At 42.4% G+C, this 24,960-nt stretch overlaps 1 protein-coding gene across 1 annotated transcript in view; it reads right to left on the bottom strand.

The window, feature by feature from the left end:
• Window positions 1-4,791: 4,791 nt before the first annotated feature.
• Window positions 4,792-24,960, bottom strand: part of LOC311124801 (NACHT, LRR and PYD domains-containing protein 3-like) — a gene marked incomplete at its 5' end in the record, with an annotated part of 44,951 nt that continues 24,782 nt past the window's right edge. The window contains 8 exons of the mRNA XM_084198897.1: window positions 4,792-5,394; window positions 5,939-6,041; window positions 7,771-7,888; window positions 9,327-9,496; window positions 15,053-15,218; window positions 17,282-17,455; window positions 19,521-19,694; window positions 20,106-20,279. Of these exons, the coding sequence (XP_084055023.1) occupies window positions 4,844-5,394; window positions 5,939-6,041; window positions 7,771-7,888; window positions 9,327-9,496; window positions 15,053-15,218; window positions 17,282-17,455; window positions 19,521-19,694; window positions 20,106-20,279 (1,630 nt within the window). The 3' untranslated portion in view covers window positions 4,792-4,843. The remainder of the gene's footprint in view (window positions 5,395-5,938; window positions 6,042-7,770; window positions 7,889-9,326; window positions 9,497-15,052; window positions 15,219-17,281; window positions 17,456-19,520; window positions 19,695-20,105; window positions 20,280-24,960) is intronic.

Raw genomic sequence — 24,960 nt, 5'->3', positions numbered from 1 at the left:
ACATAAGGATAAACATTCTCCGTGATGAAATAGTTCTTACCTTATGGATAAAAAAAAGCTTGAGGGTTGCTACAATACAACATTCAAAACATGAAAACACAACTACACAACACCATTAAAAACAACAAGAAAGCTGGATAAACACATTTAGATTTTTTAGATACTGCACTTTGCTTCTGCATGACCCATACAGCTGTTTAAGGTCATACAAAGGCAGAGTGCAGTATCAACATTTTAGGGGTCATAGGTCAGATCAGTGGTCATAATAAGATGATACATCAGTGCATTTACACTTATCTACCTACGACATATTTGGCTGAACAGCAAAAACAACTTTAAAGCCTTTTTGTCTTCAGTTGGACTTTTTTCTAGTTGATGCTCTTTTGCCTTTGTAGGGCCGTTTATTCAAGCGGTCAACGGACAACAACTCTTAATGCAATCACGGGGGAAACACTTTTGAAAGCAGTTTTGACCTTTGTTAAAAAAAGAGGGGGATCCAAGCTTTCCATTGATAACACGTTTATTTCTATGCTCCTACAATTGCGCTAATGCATTGTTTTAAAGATGCAGTTACAACCGGAGTATCAAGCATGGTTTAGGAATATTCACAACAGAGCTCTTAAAGGGGCAACGGCATCTTAAAACCGGAGTATCAAGCATGGTTTAGGAACATTCACAACAGAGCTCTTAAAGGGGCAACGGCATCTTAAAACCGGAGTTTCAAGCATGTTTTAGGAACATTCACAACATAGCTCTTAAAGGGGCAACGGCATCTTAAAAGGGTAACTTTGTAATAGAAACCCCCCCAACAACAATTCTGAGTGAATAATAATAATAATAAATAATAATAATGATCAGGAAGTTGTGTCCAATGGGGTAAATGCAGATGGACAAACCCCATGCTTCATTTATAGCCACTATGCTGCATCCGTTGGGCTACAGGTGATCATGCTTATTGCTAACAAAACATCTGATAATAGACCATGTATACAGGATATATGGTTCAATATGTTAAAATCATTTAACATCATCTTTACCAATATCTTATTGGGCTCATTCATGGAGGTGGAAATGATATTTTAGATGGTGTCAGCATCATTGTATTTCCATTCATTCTGGAGTAGAACGGCCTTTTTCTTGTCACCAGAACTGAGCTTCTTAGAACTGAGCTTCTCAATAAGTTTCCCCAGGAGGACCCTGGGAACCCTGAGCAAGGGGACTGGAATTGGTCACATTTGCAGTTTAATACATTTACAGAAAATGATCCTCTTTTCCTAAAAGCATGACGGTCATGACTTGTTTACGTGAAAGGGGAGATTAATTTAGCACAAGACAATCAATCTGAGATTGACGTAAGGCTTTTTTTTGTTGCTTTAACCCCTGAGATTTACCTGTTCTATGAGTATGAATGGTCTGAGGCAGGCGTTAGATTACAAGCGTTTTCAAGTGTAACGTTAATAACGATGGTTTTGGGGAACTGCTCAGAGATTTAATGATTCTCCTACAAAGGTTCTAGCGATGAACTTAGCCTTAAGATGCTTTTGGGAAACCGGATTCTGGATGAGACCATCTGCTAAATGACTAAAATGTAAAATGTAAGGTTTTAAATACAAATATCATATTACTGTATTTTTTGAAAACATTTTTCAACATTGATTTCGCAAATATAATATTTGTACAGTTCTTTATTTAAAATGAAGTTATTTTTACATTTCACTGTGTAAAACCTAGCAGTACTACTTATTTCTCTGAGAGTTAGGCAGATATATAGCATTTTGCAAAGAAAAACATTATTTGTCTCTCTGAAATGAAACCATCAAGTGATAGATTTTAAACAAATACATGTCTGTCATTGAACAACCCCATACCATGACTAGATAGTGAAAAAACTCACCAATCTCTTTCATAATTTCTTTAAACAATAAATGCTAATATACCAACATTTTTGAAAAGTGATATCAAGCGTTTTGGAATGAAACTCTTCTCATGTTTCCCCATCTGAGCTCAGAGTAGATGAGAGACTGAGGGGCGGTTTCCCAGACAGAGTTTAATTGAAGTCAGGACCAGGTAAATTCTACTTAAGTATCTCCCCAATATCCCCACACGTCTTATTACCTGTTCTGTCTGTGTCCCGTATACTCCCTCTCCGGCGTTCCAGGTCACCAGTCTGCTCATTATTATGCACACCTGTCACCATCGTTACGCCCCCTGCGACCAATCAGACTCACCTGGACTCCATCACCTTCCTGATTACCTCCCCTATATCAGTCCCTTTGGTTCCTTCCCCAGGCGTTATTGATTCTGTTTCAGTGCTTCATGTCTGTACGCTACTCCTGTTTCTTGTTTTGTTCCATCTATTATTAAATTCACTTCCTGTACTTGCTTCCTGACTCCCAGCGTTCACGTTACAGTCTGGCTGTAGCAGGCTGCCTGATAAATGAAATGTCTTTGGCCCCATTACACTAAAACATGTAGGCACAATGTTGTCCTCATTCATGTCATTTGCAAGAACAAAATATTCAAACCATTCTGGATATGAGCTCCACTGCTCAATACTTTCATCAAACTGTCCAATGTTTCCAACAATTCCAGCCATTTTTCATTTCTCAATAGGCTCCTGATTGTCACTCACTTCAGTATTGTCCTCAACCACGGCAATATTTTCCACAGTCATGTGATCTTCATTCACTTCACTCACTGACGTTTCCTCCTAAGTTCGCTCATTTAGCAGATTTAATTAAAAGGTTTGTCTTCATAGTTGAAAAAATGTGCTATCCTATAATCACGTTGTTTTCCCGCTCCAATGTCCATCTCGAGTCCTTTTCTGCCGTCCATGACGATGTTAACTCCAGTGGTGGAAAAAGTACCTAATTGTCATACTTGAGTAAAAGTAAAAATACCTTAATAGAAAATGACTCAACTAAAAGTGAAAGTCACCCAGTAAAATACTACTTGAGTAAAAGTCTAAAAGTATTTGGTTTTAAATATACTTAAGTATCAAAAGTAAATGTAATTGCTAAAATATACTTAAGTATCAAAAGTAAAAGTACAAGTATAAATCATTTCAAATTCCTTACATAAAGCAAACCAGACGATTTTCTTGTTTTTAAAATGTACGTTCAGCCAGAGGCACACTCCAACACTCAGACAATTTACAAACAAAGCATTTGTGTTTAGTGAGTCTGCCAGATCAGAGGCAGTAGGGATGTTCTCTTGATAAGTGTGTGAATTGGACCATTTCCTGTCCTGCTAAGCATTCAAAATGTAACGAGTACTTTTGGGTGTCAGGGAAAATGTATGGAGTAAAACATATATTATTTTCTTTAGGAATGTAGTGAAGTAAAAGTAAAAGTAGTCAAAAATATAAATAGTAAAGTCAAGTACAGATACCCCAAAAAACTACTTAAGTAGTACTTTAAAGTATTTTTACTTAAGTACTTTACACCACTGGTTAACTCTCTTTCTTAGCTAGCTCAACTATGCACTTGCCTCTGCTAGCAATACACTGTGCTAACATTAGCCTATTCTGGACCACAGAAAATAACAGTTTTAAACAGTTGTAAAAACCCACTTCTTCCAGACAGAATAGTTCCTGTAGATTCAGACTTACTCATCACCAATCTGTTGTTATGTCTCGTTGGTTTCATAACTACGTCTGTATAACAATTCAATAATGATGAGACGGGAGACAGGAATCAGTTCAACCATTTATCTGGAACGTGATCATCTCAACACATACAAACCCCCATGATGCTCTGCAGCACAACCCCTATATACAACAAATACATACATAAGTAAATGGACACGAAACAAAACTCATAGAGGAATTTAAATGTTCAGTTGTAGAAAGTAGGGCCATGGGATAGGGTCAGAAAGGTTAGTATGTTTGATAACTGGTTACAGAGGTAACATAACAAGCATAAGGTCCATTATAACACAGTGAAGTAGAGGTGGGAGCTAAAAGCAGACATGGACAGTGAGACGGTGTGAGGAGGTCAGGGGTGAAACACTAGATCAGGACAGGTAGAAATGGCAGGGCTGGAAATAGACACAGAGACACATTCTGATCATGGCTCAGACCTGACCTGAGACACCCAAACAGAAGATGCCATAGCAAAGTCCTGTCCAGTAGGCTATATGGGATTTCCTTTCATCAAAATCCAACACATGGAAATGTGTCCAGTGTGTGTGTGTGTGTGTGTCCAGTGTGTGTGTGTCCAGTGTGTGTATCCAGTGTGTGTGTGTGTGTGTGTCCAGTGTGTGGGTCCAATGTGAGTGTGTGTGTGTGTGTGTGCAGCGTATGTGTGTGCGTCCAGTGTGTGTGTGTGTCCAGTGTGTGTGTGTGTCCTGTGTGTGTGTGTCAGGTGTGTGTGTGTGTGTCCAGTGTGTGTGTGTGTCCAGTGTGTGTGTCCTGTGTGTGTGTGTGTGTGTCCAGTGTGTATGTGTGTGGGTCCAGTGTGTGTGTGTCCAGCGTATGTGTGTGTGTCCAGTGTGTGTGTCCAGTGTGTGTGTCCAGTGTGTGTGTGTGTTGGTGTGTGTCCAGTGTGTGTGTGTGTGTGTGTGTGTGTGTGTCCAGTGTGTGTGTGTGTGTGTGTGTCCAGTGTGTGTGTGTGTGTGTGTGTGTCCAGTTTGTGTGTGTGTCCATTGTGTGTGTGTGTCCAGTGTGTGGGTGTGTGATCAGTGTGTGTGTGTCCTGTGTGTGTGTGTGTGTTTGTGTGTGTCCAGTGTGTGTGAGTGTGTGTGTGTGTGAGTGTGTGTGTCCAGTGTGTGTGTGTGTCATGTGTGTGTGTGTCAGGTGTGTGTGTGTGTGTGTTCCCAGTGTGTTTGTGTGTGTGTGTGTGTGTTATGTTTGACACAGGGACACTGAGGAACCCCAAAGGTCAAAGGGGTCATCCCAAACCCAAAACCCTGGATAGAGGGGCTCAGTGAATGTGGAGTGGAATGTGTTCAGGTGGGTCAGTGTGTCAGAGGAGACTCTGTAGAAGGACAGAGTGCCGGCTGGCCAGTCCAGATACACTCCTACTCTGTGGGAGCTGGAGGAGGGGACGTCTATGGTAGTGAACTTATTATTGTGACAGGCAGAGTAACTGTTGTCAGAGCAGCGCAGACTCCAGGACTTGTCATTCCATCCAATCCTACAGTCCTCACCCCCTCCTCTCCTGTTGATTCCTTTATATGCCACTCCTATACCAGCCCCACTCCCACTCCACTCTACCTCCCAGTAACAGCGCCCAGTCAGACCCTCTCTACACAGCACCTGGTACCAGTCCTCAAATCTCTCTGGGTGATCAGGATACGGCTGCTCCTCTCTCCTCCATGTCACCTTTCTGTTCTCCTCAGACAGAGAGAGGCGTCTGTTTACTGTGTTTGGGTCCAGTGTGAGATCACAGACATCTGATGGATGAAACCAGACACAATATTAGAAATCATCATCATTCACATTAGAATGTTAACTCACTTTTCACTAATTCATTTAATGTAGATGTTTCTAGGTATCAAAAGGAGAAGTTCAGGTAACTTGAGACTTGTTGAATGATCATATGTTATACTGTATGGTAATATAAAACACACTTATTCCCATTAATTACACACACACACACACACACACCCTGAACAAACACAAACACACACACACACTGGACACACATACATATCCTGAACACACACACACACACACACACTTACACTGATCACACACACACACACAGACACACACACACACATTTCTAAAGTAACACAAACACGTCACACACACACACAGACACACACATTGTCAAAGCAACTCTTTGTAAACTTTGGTGTCCCTGATTTGTGCTTCTGTAGAACTACAGCTGATATTTAATATGACCAAGTAAGTAATGATGGTGGTCTTTGACTTTGACTTCACTTGAATTAAGACTTATTCTTAGTCATATTCTTCACAGCAGTCAACACTCACATTTTCTAAGTCCAGGTTTCATTGTGTTCTCTCCACCATGTTCCACACTGTAGCGGTAAGCAGAAGAACAGACAGTCATTGAGGGATACACCTGAACTCTCTCACACACACACACACACACACATACACACACACACACACACACAAACAGTCAGTATATACATTTGTCCAAGTGTGTGTGTGTGTGTGTGTGTGTGTGTGTGTGTGTGTTTGTCCAGTGTGTGTATGTGTGTCCAGTGTGTGTGTATGTCTAGTGTGTGTGTGTGTGTGAGTCTAGTGTGTGTGTGTGTGTCTAGTGTTTGTGTGTGTGTGTGTGTGTGTGTGTGTGTGTCTGTGTGTCCAGTGTGAGTAAGTCTGTGTGTTTCTGTCCTTTGTGTGTAGGTGTCCAGTGTGTGTGTTTACGTTGTGTGTGTGTGTGTCCAGTGTGAGTAAGTCTGTGTGTTTGTGTGTGTCCAGTGTGTTTTTGTGTTTGTGTGTGTGTCCAGTGTGTGTGTGTGTGTGCGTGTCCAGTGTGTGTGTGTGTGTGTGCGTGTGTGTCCAGTGTGCGTGTGTGTGTGTCCAGTGTGTGTGTGTGTGTGTGTGTCCATTGTGTGTGTGTGTCCAGTGTGTGTGTGTGTGTGTCTAGTGTGTGTGTGTGTCCAGTGTGTGTGTGTGTATGTCTAGTGTGTATGTGTGTGTGTCTAGTGTGTGTGTGTGTCCAGTGTGAGTGTGTGTGTGTCCAGTGTGTGTGTTTGTCCAGTGTGTTTGTGTGTGTGTGCGTCCTTTGTGTGTGTGTGTACTTTGTGTGTGTGTGTCCTTTGTGTGTATGTGTGTGTGTCCAGTGTTTGTGTGTGTGTCCAGTGTGTATGTGTGTCCAGTGTGTGTGTGTGTCCAGTGTGTGTGTTCAGTGTGTGTGTGTGTGTGTGTTCAGTGTGTGTTCAGTGTGTGTGTGTCTAGTGTGTGTGTTCAGCGTGTGTGTCCAGAGTGTGTGTGTGTGTGTTAAGTGTGTGTGTTCAGCGTGTGTGTGTCCAGTGTGTGTGTGTACAGTGTGTGTGTGTGTCCAGTGTGTGTGTCCAGGGTGTGTGTGTGTGTGTGTGTGTGTGTGTGTTCAGTGTGTGTGTGTTAAGTGTGTGTGTCCAGTGTGTCCAGTGTGTGTGTTTGTCCAGTGTGTGTGTGTGTGTGTGTGTGTGCGACCTTTGTGTGTGTGTGTCCTTTGTGTGTATGTGTGTGTGTACAGTGTTTGTGTGTGTGTCCAGTGTGTGTACTGATACACGTGCACACACACACACACTGGACACACACACACACACACACACTGGACAAACACACACACACACGACACACACACACACACACACTGGACAAACACACACACACACGACACACACACACACACACACACTGGACACACACAGACACACACACAGGACACACACACACACTGGACACACACACACACTGGACACACACATTCACACACACATTGGACACACACAGACACACTGAACACACACACACAAACAATGGACACACACACACTGGACACACACACACACTGGATACACAAACACACCACACACAAACACACACACAGGACACACACTGGACACACACACACACACACACACACACACACACACACACACACACACACACACACACACACACACACACACACACACACACACACACAGTCTTTATATAACTTAGTCCAAGTGGTGGTCAGAATGTTTGTCTTAACTAGCCTGATAACTCCAACATGTCTGATATGAACATTGACATAAACCCTCTACATACTTGAGTTTCTCCAGTCTGCAGTGTGGATCCTCCAGTCCAGCAGAGAGCAGTCTGACTCCTGAGTCTCCTGGGTGATTGTAGCTCAGGTCCAGCTCTCTCAGGTGTGAGGGGTTTGACTTCAGAGCTGAGACCAGAGAAGCACAGCCTTCCTCTGTGACTAGACAGCCTGACAGCCTGCAAAGAGTCAAATCATATTAAAACCACACTGCTATTCTTTGGTGGTGAAAAACGTGGCAGTATATTTTTTCAACATATTCAGATACATCAGTGTTCTGAAACCTGCCATATCTATTCATAAATGAATGTATCATTATTAGAAATTATCTAAGTTTTGCTTGTAGATAGAACAATGTATAGTACGAATATTTGAGTAAACTGACCAGAGCAGTTTAAAAAGCAGTATCAGTCAAAAGACAGACAGTGAGGTATCAGATTTAGATTGTATTGAGTATACAGTCCACACCATATCTATTTTGATAAAGATAACATTTTAAATGTGGCTCTGTACTCCAGCATTTTGGATTTGAGATCAAATGTTTCATATGAGGTGACAGTATATAATGTCACCTTTTATTTTAGGGTATTTTAATACATATCTGTTTCACCGTTTAGAAATGAAAGCACTTTATGCATCTAGTCCCCCTATTTGAAGAAATCAAAAGTATTCTGACCAATTCACTTATAAGGTATTAAAGTAGTCAAAGGTTTAGTATTTGGTCCCAAACTCGTTGGTTGCATTTGCAGTTTGTTTTGGTTGTGTTTTGTGTTATGTTTTGCCCAATAGTAACTGAATGGTGGATGATGACTTGATTAATCTTCTGTCTAAGTGGGTAATTAACATGTTTCTAAACACTACTAAATTAATCCTGATGATGCCTTGATTAATACAAATCATAAATGAATCATGAAAAATGATGAGTGAGAAAGTTACAGAGGCTACAACAAAACATGCTAACCTCTCACCATTACCAATAACAGAGGGGGTATGATCCTTGTTCCTCTGTAACTTTCTCATTTATCATCATTCACAATTCATTCATGATTATTCATAATCATGGTAGCATCCACATGAATGTAGAAGTGTTCGGAAACATCTTCTATTCTTACTGACAATACAAGTCAAGTGACTCCAAAATGACAGGACATTATTCACCATTCAGTTTCTATTAGGAAAAACATCATCCAAAACAGAACCAAAACAAACTGCAAATGCATTCAACAAGTTTGTAGAATCACAGGCTTGATATAATCACTGCAGGTAAGGAATATGGTACCAAATACTAAACTTATGACTACTTTAATACAATATAAGTGAATATGTCCAAAATATTAAGACTTTTTCAAATGGGAGAACTAGATACATAAAGTGCTTTCATTTCTAAACAGTAAAACAGATATGTATGAAAATACCCTCAAATAAAAGGTGACATTCTGTACTGTTGCCTAATATGAAACATTATATCTCAAATCCAAAATGCTGGAGCATAGCACCAAATGAAAAACTGTAAGCTTCACTGTCCAAACACATATGGTGTGGACTATGTGTGCCCGGTAAACACATGTGGATCTGGTGAACAGTTATCACTTGTTGACCAACTACAGGAATACTGACCTCAGAGTCTCCAGTTTACAGTGGGGATTCCCCAGTCCAGCAGAGAGCAGCTTCACTCCTGAATCCTTCAGGTCATTGTTACTCAGATCCATCTCTCTCAGGTGTGAGGGGTTTGACTTCAGAGCTGAGACCAGAGAAGCACAGCCTTCCTCTGTGACTAGACAGCCTGACAGCCTGCAAAGAGTCAAATCATATTAAAACCACACTGCTATTCTTTGGTGGTGAAAATATATTTTTTCAACATTTTCAGATACATCAGTGTCCTGAAACCTGCTATATCTATTCATATTTAGTAGTGTTTAGAAACATGCTATCTACTGTTAATAATGATACATTAATTTATATACAGTACCAGTCAAAAGTTTGGACACACCTACTCATTAAAGTTTTTGTTTAGTTTTTAGGCATTAACGTTAGGTGGTTGGTAGCTGCTGTACTTAATTACAGCTACTGATTGCAGTCTGCCACCCAGACAGCTGGCGTCGGGTAAGTTTGGCTTTATACATAGCTTGGGCTTAGTCGAGTAAGGCTTAAACTATGTATTTAGATTGTAGTTAGGTATTATAGGTAGGCATCGTGGGCTGTATATTACTAGGTATTATAGGTAGGCATCGTGGGCTGTTGTGGGTAGTTGTTGTATGTAGTTATTGTAGGTTACTTTTGTATTCGGCGGTGCGGCGGTGCCGGGTGTAGCACGAAGCTAGCTAGCTAACTCACCTCCTGGACTAGTTGGAGTAGCTATTAGCAACGGTAGCAACTAAATACAATATCCTTTTAGCCAGCTACATTCGTTCGCAGCGACGCCGTTTTTCAAACAAAGTCAACACAGCAGCCATTGCTAGCTAGCCAACACTACCAGCTAGCTGTACTGTGGTAGCTAAATACAATATCTTTGTGCTAGCTAGCCAACGTTTAATTATTGCTGCATTATGAAAGGAACTAGACACGGACACGAATTATCTGTTTAGTGTGTTAACACACTATTGGTAGTTTGTTGTAACCAAGTATTGGTGCTAAACTGTGTGTTATTGGATGCTAGCATGCTAGTTAGCTATGGCGTCATAGTTAGCTAGCTGAATAAAGTAAGTTGAGTCTATTCCTTGAAACATTGAACCGCTGTAGTTTACAACAATTCTAATTTCTAAAGTAAGTTGGGAGAGTTTTATTCGGGTGGCTCAGTGAAACAATTATAGTTTCTGAGGTGGAAGTTGGGAGAGTTATATTTTTTTGGTGAGGGAGGCCCTGTTCTCTCCTTTCCCAGATGTTTAGTTCATTCCATTCAGATCTCCTCTGCATTATTGTAGCCATCTGCTACAGCCTGTCAACTATGCCTCTGCCTATCCCTGTTCTCTCCTCTCCGCACAGGCTACACAAACGCCTCACACCGCGTGGCTGCTGCCTCTCTAAACTGGTGGTCCCTGCACGCACCACACACCTGGAGTTCCAGGTCTCAGGCAGCCTCTGGAACTGCCGTTCTGCTGCCAACAAGGCTGACTTCATCCCAGCCTATGCTACCCTCCAGTCCCTCGACTTCCTGGCGCTGACGGAAACATGGATTACCACTGAAAACACTGCTACTCCTACTGCTCTCTCCTCGTCTGACCATGTGTTCTCGCATACCCCGAGAGCATCTGGTCAGAGGGGTGGTGGCACAGGAATCCTCATCTCTCCCAAGTGGTCATTCTAAATTTTTCCCCTAACCCATCTGTCTATCTCCTCATTTGAATTCCACACTGTCACAGTCACCAGCCCATTTAAGCTTAATATCCTTGTCATCTATCGCCCTCCAGGTTCCCTTGGAGAGTTCATCAATGAGCTTGACGCCTTGATAAGTTCCTTTCCTGAGGATGGCTCACCCTTCACAGTTTTGGGGGATTTCAACCTCCCTACGTCTACATTTGACTCATTTCTCTCCGCCTCCTTCTTTCCACTCCTCTCCTCTTTTGACCTCACCCTCTCACCATCCCCCCCTACTCACAAGGCAGGCAATACGCTTGACTTCATCTTTACTAGATGTTGCTCTTCTACTAATCTCACTGCAACTCCCCTCCATGTCTCCGACCACTACTTTGTATCCTTTTCTCTCTCGCTCTCCTCCAACACTACTCACTCTGCCCCTACACAGATGGTAACGCACCGCCGCAACCTTCGCTCTCTCTCTCCCACTACTCTCTCCTCATCCATCCTATCATCTCTTCCCTCTGCTCAATCCTTCTCCCTCCTATCTCCTGATTCTGCCTCCTCAACCCTCCTCTCCTCCCTTTCTGCATCCTTTGACTCCCTGTGTCCCCTTTCCTCCCGGCCGGCTCGGTCCTCCCCTCCAGCTCCGTGGCTTGATGACTCATTACGAGCTCACAGAACAGAGCTCCGGGCAGCTGAGCGGAAATGGAAGAAAACTAAACTCCCTGCCGACCTGGCATCTTTTCACTCCCTCCTCTCTACATTTTCTTCATCTGTTTCTGCTGCTAAGGCCACTTTCTACCACTCTAAATTCCAAGCATCTGCCTCTAACCCTAGGAAGCTATTTGCCACATTCTCCTCACTGCTGAATCCTCCCAACCACCCCCCCACCCCCCCACCCCTCCTCCCTCTCTGTGGATGACTTCGTTTGTTAAGTCGAATGACACTGCTGGTCCTGCTCACACTGCCCTACCCTATGCTTTGACTTCTTTCTCCCCTCTCTCTCCAGATAAAATCTTGCGACTAGTGACTGCAGGCCGCCCAACAACCTGCCCGCTTGACCCCATCCCCTCCTCTCTTCTCCAGACCATCTCCGGTGACCTTCTCCCCTACCTCACCTCGCTGATCAACTCATCCTTGATTGCTGGCTATGTCCCTTCCGTCTTCAAGAGAGCGAGAGTTGCACCCTTTCTCAAAAAAACAACACTCGATCCCACTGATGTCAACAACTACAGACCAGTATCCCTTCTTTCTTTTCTTTCCAAAACTATTGAGCGTGCCGTCTTTAGCCAACTCTCTTGCTATCTCTCTCAGAATGACCTTCTTGATCCAAACGAGTCAGTTTTCAGGACTGGTCATTCAACTGAGACTGCTCTTCTCTGTGTCACGGAGGCTCTCCGCACTGCTAAAGCTAACTCTCTCTCCTCTGCTCTTGTCCTTCTAGACCTGTCTGCTGCCTTTGATACTGTGAACCATCAGATCCTCCTCTCCACCCTCTCCGAGCTGGGCATCTCCGGCGCGGCTCACTCCTGGATTGCGTCCTACCTGACCGGTCGCTCCTACCAAGTGGCGTGGCGAGAAGCTGTCTCCTCACCACGTGCTCTCACCACTGGTGTCCCCCAGGGCTCAGTTCTAGGCCCTCTCCTTTTCTCCCTATACACCAAGTCACTTGGCTCTGTCATATCCTCACATGGCCTCTCCTATCCTTGCTACGCTGACGATACACAACTAATCTTCTCCTTTCCCCCTTCTGATAACCAGGTGGCGAATTGCATCTCTGCATGTCTGGCAGACATATCAGTATGGATGACGGATCACCACCTCAAGCTGAACCCTGGCAAGACGGAGCTGCTCTTCCTCCCGGGGAAGGACTGCCCGTTCCATGATCTCGCCATCACGGTTGACAACTCCATTGTGTCCTCCTCCCAGAGTGCGAAGAGCCTTGGCGTGACCCTGGACAACACCCTGTTGTTCTCCGCTAACATCAAGGCGGTGACCCGATCCTGCAGGTTCATGCTCTACAACATTCGGAGAGTACGACCCTGCCTTACACAGGAAGCGGCACAGGTCCTAATCCAGGCACTTGTCATCTCCCGTCTGGATTACTGCAACTCGCTGTTGGCTGGGCTCCCTGCCTGTGCCATTAAACCCCTACAACTCATCCAGAATGCCGCAGCCCGTCTGGTGTTCAACCTTCCCAAGTTCTCTCACATCACCCCCCTCCTCCGCACACTCCACTGGCTTCCAGTTGAAGCTCGCATCCGTTACAAGACCATGGTGCTTGCCTATGGAGCAGTGAGGGGAACGACACCTCCGTACCTTCAGGCTCTGATCAGTCCCTACACCCAAACGAGGGCATTGCGTTCATCCACCTCTGGCCTGCTGGCTCCCCTTCCTCTGCGGAAGCATAGTTCCCGCTCAGCCCAGTCAAAACTGTTCACTGCTCTGGCACCCCAATGGTGGAACAAGCTCCCTCACGACGCCAGGACAGCGGAGTCACTCACCACCGTCCGGAGACATTTGAAACCCCACCTCTTTAAGGAATACCTGGGATAGGATAAAGTAATCTTTCTACCCCCCCCCCCCCCCAAAAAAAATATAATAATAATAATAATTGTAAAGTGGTTATCCCACTGGCTATAGGGTGAATGCACCAATTTGTAAGTCGCTCTGAATAAGAGCGTCTGCTAAATGACGTAAATGTAAAATGTAAATGTATTGTACAAATATTTGAGTAGACTGACCAGAGCAGTTTAAAAAGCAGTATCAGTCAAAAGACAGACAGTGAGGTATCAGATTTAGATTGTATTGAGTATACAGTCCACACCATATCTATTTTGAGAGTGAAGATAACATTTTAAATGTGGCTCTATACTCCAGCATTTTGGATTTAAGATTAAATGTTTCATATGAGGTGACAGTATATAATGTCACCTTTTATTTGAGGGTATTTTAATACATATCTGTTTCACCGTTTAGAAATGAAAGCACTTTATGTATCTAGTCCCCCATTTGACGAAGTCAAAAGTATTCTGACCAATTCACTTATAGTGTATTAAAGTAGTCAAAAGTTGAGTATTTGGTCCCAAACTCGTTGGTTGCATTTGCAGTTTGTTTTGGTTGTGTTTTGGGTTATGTTTTGCCCAATAGTAACTGAATGGTGGATGATGACTGGAGTAATTTTCTGTCTAAGAGAGTAGATAACATGTTTCTAAACACTACTGAATTAATCCTGATGATGCAATGATTAAGAAAAATCATGAATGAATCATGAATAATAATGAGTGAGAAAGTTACAGAGGCTACAACAAAACATGCTAACCTCTCACCATTACCAATAACAGAGGGGGTATGATCCTTGTTCCTCTGTAACTTTCTCATTCATCATCATTCACGATTCATTCATGATTATTCATAATCATGGTAGCATCCACATGAATGTAGAAGTGTTCAGAAACATTTTCTATTCTTACTGACAATACAAGTGAAGTGACTCCAAAATGACAGGACATTATTCACCATTCAGTTTCTATTGGGAAAAACATCATCCAAAACACAACCAAGTCAAACTGCAAATGTATTCAACAAGTTTGTAGAATCACACGCTTGATGTAATCACTGCAGGTAAGGAATATGGGACCAAATACTAAACTTATGACTACTTTAATACAATATAAGTGAATATGACCAAATTATTACAACTTTTTCAAATGGGAGAACAAGACACATTACGTGCTTTCATTTCTAAACGGTAATATATATATATATATATATATATATATATATATATATATATATATATATATATATATATATATATATATATATATGAATACCTTTAAATAATAGGAGACATTCTGTACTGTTGCCTAATATGAAACATTATATCTGAAATCCAAAATGCTGGAGCATAGCACCAAATGTAAAACTGTAAGGTTCAATGTCCAAACACATATGGTGTGGACTATGTGTGCCTGGTAAACACATGTGGATCTGGTGAACAGTTATCACTTGTTGACCAACTACAGGAATACTGACCTCAGAGTCTCCAGTTTACAGTGGGGATTCCCCAGGACAGCAGAGAGCAGCTTCACTCCTGAATCCTTCAGGTCATTGTTACTCAGATCCAGCTCTCTCAGGTGTGAGGGGTTTGACTTCAGAGCAGAGACCAGAGAAGCACAGCCTTTCTCTGTGACTAGACAGCCTGACAGCCTGCAAAGAGTCAAATCATATTAAAACCACACTGCTATTCTTTGGTGGTGAAAATATATTCTTTCAACATTTTCAGATACATCAGAGTCCTGAAACCTGCCATATCTATTCATATATGTATATATACAGTACCAGTCAAAAGTTTGGACACACCTACTCATTCAAATTTTTGTTTAGTTTTTTTAAAACTATTTTTTACATTGTAGAATAATAGTGAAGACATCAAAACTATGAAATAACACATATGGAATCATGTAGTAACCAAAAAAGTGTTAAACAAATGTTCTATATTTTATTTTGTAGATTCTTCAAATAGCCACCCTTTGCCTTGATGACAGCGTTGCACACTCTTGCCATTCTCTCAACCAGCTTCATGAGGTAGTCACCTGGAATGCATTTCAATTAACAGGTGTGCCTTCTTAAAAGTTAATTTGTGGAATTTCTTTCCTTCTTAATGCGTTTGAGCCAATCAGTTGTGTTGTGACAAGGTAGGGGGGGTATACAGAAGATAGCCCTATTTGGTAAAAGACCAAGTACATATTATGGCAAGAACAGCTCAAATAAGCAAAGAGAAACCACAGTCCATCATTACTTTAAGACATGATGGTCATTCAATAAGGAACATTTCAAGAACTTTGAAAGTTTCTTCAAGTGCAGTCGCAAAAAACATCAAGCGCTATGATGAAACTGGCTCTCATGAGGACCGCCACAGGAATGGAAGACCCTGAGTTACCTCTGCTGCAGAGGATAAGTTCATTAGAGTTACCAGCCTCAGAAATTGCAGCCCAAATAAATGCATCACAGAGTTCAAGTCACAGACACAGCTCAACATCAACTGTTCAGAGGTGACTGTGTGAATCAGGCCTTCATGGTCGAATTGCCTCAAATAAATCACTACTAAAGGACACCAATAAGAAGAAGAGACTTGCTTGGGCCAACAAACACGGGCAATGACATTACACAGGTGGACATTTGTCCTTTGGCCTGGAGTCCAAATTGGAGATTTTTGGTTCCAACCGCTGTGTCTTTGTGAGAAGCGGTGTGGGTGAACGGATGATCTCGGCATGTGTAGTTCCCACCGTAAAGCATGGAGGAGGAGGTGTTATGGTGTGGGGGTGCTTTGCTGGTGACACTGTCTGTGATTTATTTAGAATTCAAGGCACACTTAACCAGCATGGCTATCACAGCATTCTGCAGCGATACGCCATCCCATCTGGTTTGGGCTTAGTGGGACTATCATTTGTTTTTTAACAGGACAATGACTAAACACACCTCTATTTGACCAAGAAGGAGAGTGATTGAGTGCTGCATCAGATGACCTGGCCTCCACAATCCCCCGACCTCAACCCAATTGATATGGTTTGGGATGAGTCGGACGGCAGAGTGAAGGAAAAGCAGCCAACAAGTGCTCAGCATATGTGGGAACTCCTTCAAGACTGTTGGAAAAGCATTCCAGGTGAAGCTGGTTGAGAGAATGCCAAGAGTGTGCAAAGCTGTCATCAAGACAAAGGTTGGCTATTTGAAGAATTTCAAATTTCAAATATATTTTCAATTGTTTAACACTTTTTTGTTACTACATGATTCCATATGTGTTATTTCATAGTTTTGATGTCTTCACTATTATTTTACAATGTAAAAAATTGTAAAAATAAAGAAAAAAACTTGAATGAGTAGGTGTGTCCAAACTTTTGACTGATACTGTATATAAATGAATTAATGTATCATTATTAACAGGAGATAACATATTTCTAAACACTACTAAATTAATCTTTGCGTGTGTGTGTGTCCAGTGTGTGTGTGTGTGTGTGTGTGTGTGTGTGTGTGTGTGTGTGTGTGTGTGTGTGTCCGTCCAGTGTGTGTGTGTGTGTGTGTGTGTGAGTGTCCAGTGTGTGTGTCCTGTGTGTGTGTGTCCAGTGTGTGTGTGTGTGTGTGTGTGTGTGTGTGTTTGTGTGTGTGTCCGTCCAGTGTGTGTGTGTGTGTGTGTGTGTGTGAGTGTCCAGTGTGTGTGTCCTGTGTGTGTGTGTCCAGTGTGTGTGTTCATTGAGTGATACCGGAATACTGACCTCAGAGTCTCCAGTTTACAGTGGGGATTCCCCAGTCCAGCAGAGAGCAGCTTCACTCCTGAATCCTTCAGGTCATTGTTACTCAGATCCAGCTCTCTCAGGTGTGAGGGGTTTGACTTCAGAGCTGAGACCAGAGAAGTACAGCCTTTCTCTGTGACTAGACAGCCTGACAGCCTGCAAAGAGTCAAATCATATTAAAACCACACTGCTATTCTTTGGTGGTGAAAATATATTCTTTCAACATTTTCAGATACATCAGAGTCCTGAAACCTGCCATATCTATTCATATATGTATATATACAGTACCAGTCAAAAGTTTGGACACACCTACTCATTCAAATTTTTGTTTAGTTTTTTTAAAACTATTTTTTACATTGTAGAATAATAGTGAAGACATCAAAACTATGAAATAACACATATGGAATCATGTAGTAACCAAAAAAGTGTTAAACAAATGTTCTATATTTTATTTTGTAGATTCTTCAAATAGCCACCCTTTGCCTTGATGACAGCGTTGCACACTCTTGCCATTCTCTCAACCAGCTTCATGAGGTAGTCACCTGGAATGCATTTCAATTAACAGATGTGCCTTCTTAAAAGTTAATTTGTGGAATTTCTTTCCTTCTTAATGCGTTTGAGCCAATCAGTTGTGCTGTGACAAGGTAGGGGGGGTATACAGAAGATAGCCCTATTTGGTAAAAGACCAAGTACATATTATGGCAAGAACAGCTCAAATAAGCAAAGAGAAACCACAGTCCATCATTACTTTAAGACATGATGGTCATTCAATAAGGAACATTTCAAGAACTTTGAAAGTTTCTTCAAGTGCAGTCGCAAAAAACATCAAGCGCTATGATGAAACTGGCTCTCATGAGGACCGCCACAGGAATGGAAGACCCTGAGTTACCTCTGCTGCAGAGGATAAGTTCATTAGAGTTACCAGCCTCAGAAATTGCAGCCCAAATAAATGCATCACAGAGTTCAAGTCACATACACAGCTCAACATCAACTGTTCAGAGGTCACTGTGTGAATCAGGCCTTCATGGTCGAATTGCCTCAAATAAATCACTACTAAAGGACACCAATAAGAAGAAGAGACTTGCTTGGGCCAACAAACACGGGCAATGACATTACACAGGTGGACATTTGTCATTTGGCCTGGAGTCCAAATTGGAGATTTTTGGTTCCAACCGCTGTGTCTTTGTGAGAAGCGGTGTGGGTGAACGGATGATCTCGGCATGTGTAGTTCCCACCGTAAAGCATGGAGGAGGAGGTGTTATAGTGTGGGGGTGCTTTGCTGGTGACACTGTCTGTGATTTATTTAGAATTCAAGGCACACTTAACCAGCATGGCTACCACAGCATTCTGCAGCAATACGCCATCCCATCTGGTTTGGACTTAGTGGGACTATCATTTGTTTTTCAACAGGACAATGACCCAACACACTTCCAGGCTGTGTAAGGGCTATTTGACCAAGAAGGAGAGTGATTGAGTGCTGCATCAGATGACCTGGCCTCCACAATCCCCCGACCTCAACCCAATTGATATGGTTTGGGATGAGTCGGACGGCAGAGTGAAGGAAAAGCAGCCAACAAGTGCTCAGCATATGTGGGAACTCCTTCAAGACTGTTGGAAAAGCATTCCAGGTGAAGCTGGTTGAGAGAATGCCAAGAGTGTGCAAAGCTGTCATCAAGACAAAGGTTGGCTATTTGAAGAATTTCAAATTTCAAATATATTTTCAATTGTTTAACACTTTTTTGTTACTACATGATTCCATATGTGTTATTTCATAGTTTTGATGTCTTCACTATTATTTTACAATGTAAAAAATTGTAAAAATAAAGAAAAAAACTTGAATGAGTAGGTGTGTCCAAACTTTTGACTGATACTGTATATAAATGAATTAATGTATCATTATTAACAGGAGATAACATATTTCTAAACACTACTAAATTAATCTTTGCGTGTGTGTGTGTCCAGTGTGTGTGTGTGTGTGTGTGTGTGTGTGTGTGTGTGTGTGTCCGTCCAGTGTGTGTGTGTGTGTGTGTGTGTGAGTGTCCAGTGTGTGTGTCCTGTGTGTGTGTGTCCAGTGTGTGTGTGTGTGTGTGTGTGTGTGTGTGTGTGTGTGTCCGTCCAGTGTGTGTGTGTGTGTGTGTGTGTGTGTGTGAGTGTCCAGTGTGTGTGTCCTGTGTGTGTGTGTCCAGTGTGTGTGTTCATTGAGTGATACCGGAATACTGACCTCAGAGTCTCCAGTTTACAGTGGGGATTCCCCAGGACAGCAGAGAGCAGCTTCACTCCTGTATCCTTCAGGTCATTGTTACTCAGGTCCAGCTCTCTCAGGTGTGAGGGGTTTGACTTCAGAGCTGAGACCAGAGAAGCACAGCCTTCCTCTGTGACTAGACAGCCTGACAGCCTGCAAAGAGTCAAATCATATTAAAACACACCGCTATTCTTTGGTGTTGAGTCATTTTCTTTCTAAGTGAGTAGACAACATGTTTCTAAACACTACTAAAGTAATCCTGATGATGCCATGATTGAGAAATATCATGAATGAATCATGAATAATAATGAGTGAGAGAGTTACAGACTCTACAACAAAACATGCTAACCTCTCACTATTAACATCAAATAAACGGTGACATTCTGTACTGTTGCCTAATATGATTTTTTTTAACTGAAATCCAAAATGCTGGAGCATAGCACCAAATGTAAAACTGTAAACTTCACTGTCCAAACACATATGGTGTGGACTATGTGTACCTGGTAAACACATGTGGATCTGGTGAACAGTTATCACTTGTTGACCAACTGCAGGAATACTGACCTCAGAGTCTCCAGTTTACAGTGGGGATTCCCCAGTCCAGCAGAGAGCAGCTTCACTCCTGAATCCTTCAGGTCATTGTTACTCAGATCCAGCTCTCTCAGGTGTGAGGGGTTTGACTTCAGAGCTGAGACCAGAGAAGCACAGCCTTTCCCTGTGACTCCACAGCCTGACAGCCTGCAAAGAGTCAAATCATATTAAAACCACACTGCTATTCTTTGGTGGTGAAAATTGTGGCAGTATATTTTTACAACATATTCAGATATATCAGTGTCCTGAAACCTGCCATATCCATTCATTAATGAATGTATCATTATTAGAAATGATCATAATATTGCTTGTAGAGAGAAACATGTATAGTACGAATATTTGAGTAGACTGACCAGAGCAGTTTAAAAAGCAGTATCAGTCAAAAGACAGACAGTGAGGTATCAGATTTACTGTATTTTCCGCACTATAAGGTGCACCGGAGCATAAGCCGCAGCAGCTAAATTGAATGATGTGTACATATATAAGCCGCACTGGACTATAAGCCGCAGGTGTTTTAATGTTTAATTACCATATGTAAGGGTTCGTGCACAAAGGGGATTGTCGGGAAAGAGATGGCTGCTTGAGGAAGCTCCCATTTATTAACATTTCAACAAACAAGTTGCAGATTTGCATAACGTATTTCAGCAAAATTAGTTAATAGCGTCACAATCATTTAACCACTTAACTTTGGTTATTTTTGAAAAACCTTGAAAAAGTGTGCACATCTTTGAATATGTATCTACATTATAGCCTACAGTAGTACCATAACAAAAAATTAAGCTTACAGCGCTTGACGAGGCAATATCAATGGCTAAATTAAATGTGTTTTTTTTAAAGTGCAAAATAAAGTGCCTGTAACACGACAGTAAACCGAAAGTTGCAGCAACACGGCTGCTTAAAATATACGGTAATCAGCCTACCAGAAAAGTCATTAATCCTCGTCTTCATCTTTTAGGCTAAGGTGCAGTACACGGCTGTAACCAGAAAAGTCAAGTCATTAATCCTCATCTCCGTCTTCTTCCTGCGTACTAAAACCACCAAAGTCCTCATCTTCAGTGTCGGAAACGAACAGGCTCAGGGTGGCTTCGTCAGCCACTCTCCTCTCTCCTTCGTTGACGCTCTCAAAACCAACGAACTCCTCTTCGTCACTGTCGGAATCGAACAGCCTCTGAAGGGCCTCAGCTGTGGCGGCGTCCTCCTCTTCATCACGCAGCAGTCCAGCCTTTCGGAACCCGTTAATGATCGTGGATGTTTTGACACTCCTCCACGCTATCAGGATCCACTCGCAAACTTGAGCGAAAGTTGCTTTTCGCATGCGACCAGTTTTGGTGAATGATTTATCGCCGCTAGTCATCCACGCCTCCCACTGTCCAAAACGAGCAAAGCTTTTTTTTGGCGAAAGAATCCTCCAGGGCGCTTGACGTAGCACTCATTCAACCACTCATTCAGCTACTCATTCAGCCACTCATTCAGCCACTCATTCAGCCACTCATTCAGCCACTCATTCATTACGCTTTCCATCATCCACCCTTTCTTGTTGACTTTAAAGGAGATGCCGTTCAGGATCTTTTCTTTTGGCATTGTAATCCGCTTAAAAATCACCATTGGCGGAAGCTTTAATCCAGATGCTGTGCAGCCAAGAACACAAGTGAAATTCGTTCTCTCGTGGCCAGTGGTTCTCAACGTGATGGATGATTCACCTTTCTTGTTAACAGTCCTAGGGAGAGGCAGGTCAAACGTCAAAGGCACTTCATCCATATTTATGATCTGGTCCGGTCCGATGCAATATTCCTCTATCATTCTTTGTGTGAATTCGCCGAAGTTTGTTATTTTTTCCTGGTAGTCGGGAGGGAGTTGCTGACACACAGTCGTCCGCGCCCTGATGGAGAGTCCCTTTCGTCTCATAAATCTGAAACACCAGGATGGTCCACCTCTAAAATTTTCAATTTTCATTTAGGTGGCGACTGTTTCAGCTTTCAGTCGGATCTGCACGGTGGAAACACCTCGGCCGTCTGCTCTCTGTGTGTTCACCCAATCTTCAAGAAAGTCTTCAAATTCGGGCCATCTGCTTTTATTACCTCTGAAAGCTTTTTTTGACTTTTTGCATTGAGACAGTTCTTCCCGCTGGCGTCTCCAACGTCTCACCATTGACTCATTGATGCCAAGGCTACGTGCAGCAGCTCTATTTCCTTCTTTTACAGCCAGATTGACTGCCTTTAACTTAAAAGCTGCATCATATGCATTTCTACGTTTGTTTTCCATAATGAGGGTTTGTGCATGAAAACTTCCTTTGCACAAACTGTCTCGCTCTCGTAATGTCTGTCTGTCTTGCTCTCGTTCTGTCTCTCGTTCTGTCTCTCGTACCACTCTCGGTTCCACTTTTACTTTTGCGCGCTACCTGTCTCACTCTTTTCCGGCCTCCAGCTTTTCCTGCTGGAGCCCGCCGCTTAAAGGTGGAGGGCACGGACCGGTCATAGAGCCCATAGAGTTAAAGTTGGTGGACTGTAACCTGTAAAATCCATAGATTTAGGAGGTCTTCTAGGGGCCGTTAGCTGTAAAAATCCATAGATTAGCCGCACCGTTATATAAGCCTCAGGGGTCGAAAAATTGGAAAAAAGGCGCGGCTTATAGTCCGAAAATGACGGTTGATTGTATTGAGTATACAGTCCACACCATATCTATTTTGACAGTGAAGCAAACATTTTAAATGTGGCTCTATACTCCAGCATTTTGGATTTGAGATCAAATGTTTCATATGAGGTGACAGTATATAATGTCACCTTTTATTTGAGGGTATTTTCATACATATCTGTTTCACCGTTTAGAAATGAAAGCACTTTATGTATCTAGTCCCCCCATTTGAAGAAGTCATAAGTATTCTGACCAATTCACTTATAGTGTATTAAAGTAGTCAGAAGTTTAGTATTTGGTCCCAAACTCGTTGGTTGCATTTGCAGTTTGTTTTGGTTGTGTTTTGGGTTATGTTTTGCCCGTTAGTAACTGAATGGTGGATGATGATAACTTTCTCATTCATCATCATTCACGATTCATTCATGATTATTCATAATCATGGTAGCATCCACATGAATGTAGAAGTGTTCAGAAACATATTCTATTCTTACTGACAATACAAGTGAAGTGACTCCAAAATGACAGGACATTATTCACCATTCAGTTTCTATTGGGGAAAACATCATCCAAAACACAACCAAAACAAACTGCAAATGCATTCAACAAGATTGTAGAATCACAAGCTTGATGTAATCACTGCAGGTAAGGAATATGAGCCAAATACTAAACTTTTGACTAAATTAATTTGTCTAAATAATTATGACTTTTTCAAATGGGAGAACTACATAATAAAGTACTTTCATTTCTAAACGGTAAAAAAATACAGTGAGGGAAAAAAGTATTTGATCCCCTGCTGATTTTGTACGTTTGCCCACTGACAAAGACATGATCAGTCTAGAATTTTAATGGTAGCTTTATTTGAACAGTGAGAGACAGAATAACAACAAAAAAATCCAGAAAAACGCATGTCAAAAATGTTATAAATGTATTTGCATTTTAATGAGGGAAATAAGTATTTGACCCCTCTGCAAAACATGACTTAGTACTTGGTGGCAAAACCCTTGTTGGCAATCACAGAGGTCAGACGTTTCTTGTAGTTGGCCACCAGGTTTGCACACATCTCAGGAGGGATTTTGTCCCACTCCTCTTTGCAGATCTTCTCCAAGTCATTAAGGTTTCGAGGCTGACGTTTGGCAACTCGAACCTTCAGCTCCCTCCACAGATTTTCTATGGGATTAAGGTCTGGAGACTGGCTAGGCCACTCCAGGACCTTAATGGGCTTCTTCTTGAGCCACTCCTTTGTTGCCTTGGCCGTGAGTTTTGGGTCATTGTCATGCTGGAATACCCATTCACGACCCATTTTCAATGCCCTGGCTGAGGGAAGGAGGTTCTCACTCAAGATTTGATGGTACATGGCCCCGTCCATCGTCCCTTTGATGTGGTGAAGTTGTCCTGTCCCCTTAGCAGAAAAACACCCCCAAAGCATAATGTTTCCACCTCCATGTTTGACGGTGGGGATGGTGTTCTTGGGGTCATAGGCAGTATTCCTCCTCCTCCAAACACGGCGAGTTGAGTTGATGCCAAAGAGCTCGATTTTGGTCTCATCTGACCACAACACTTTCATCCAGTTCTACTCTGAATCATTCAGATGTTCATTGGCAAACTTCAGACGGGCATGTATATGTGCTTTCTTGAGCAGGGGGAACTTGCGGGCACTGCAGGATTTCAGTCCTTCACGGCGTAGTGTGTTACCAATTGTTTTCTTGGTGACTATGGTCCCAGCTGCCTTGAGATCATTGACAAGATCCTCCCGTGTAGTTCTGGGCTGATTCCTCACCGTTCTCATGATCATTGCAACTCCACGAGGTGAGACCTTGCATGGAGCCCCAGGCCAAGGGAGATTGACAGTTCTTTTGTGTTTCTTCCATTTGCGAATAATCGCACCAACTGTTGTCACCTTCTCACCAAGCTGCTTGGCGATGGTCTTGTAGCCCATTCCAGCCTTGTGTAGGTCTACAATCTTGTCCCTGACATCCTTGGAGAGCTCTTTGGTCTTGGCCATGGTGGAGAGTTTGGAATCTGATTGATTGATTGCTTCTGTGGACAGGTGTCTTTTATACAGGTAACAAACTGAGATTAGGAGAACTCCCTTTAAGAGTGTGCTCCTAATCTCAGCTCGTTACCTGTATAAAAGACACCTGGAAGCCAGAAATCTTTCTGATTGAGAGGGGGTCAAATACTTATTTCCCTCATTAAA

The sequence above is a fragment of the Coregonus lavaretus genome (assembly GCF_964263955.1).
Source record: "Coregonus lavaretus genome assembly, contig: HAP1_SCAFFOLD_1077, whole genome shotgun sequence".
Lineage (NCBI taxonomy): Eukaryota > Metazoa > Chordata > Actinopteri > Salmoniformes > Salmonidae > Coregonus > Coregonus lavaretus.
This window is presented reverse-complemented; position numbering and strand designations above follow the sequence as displayed.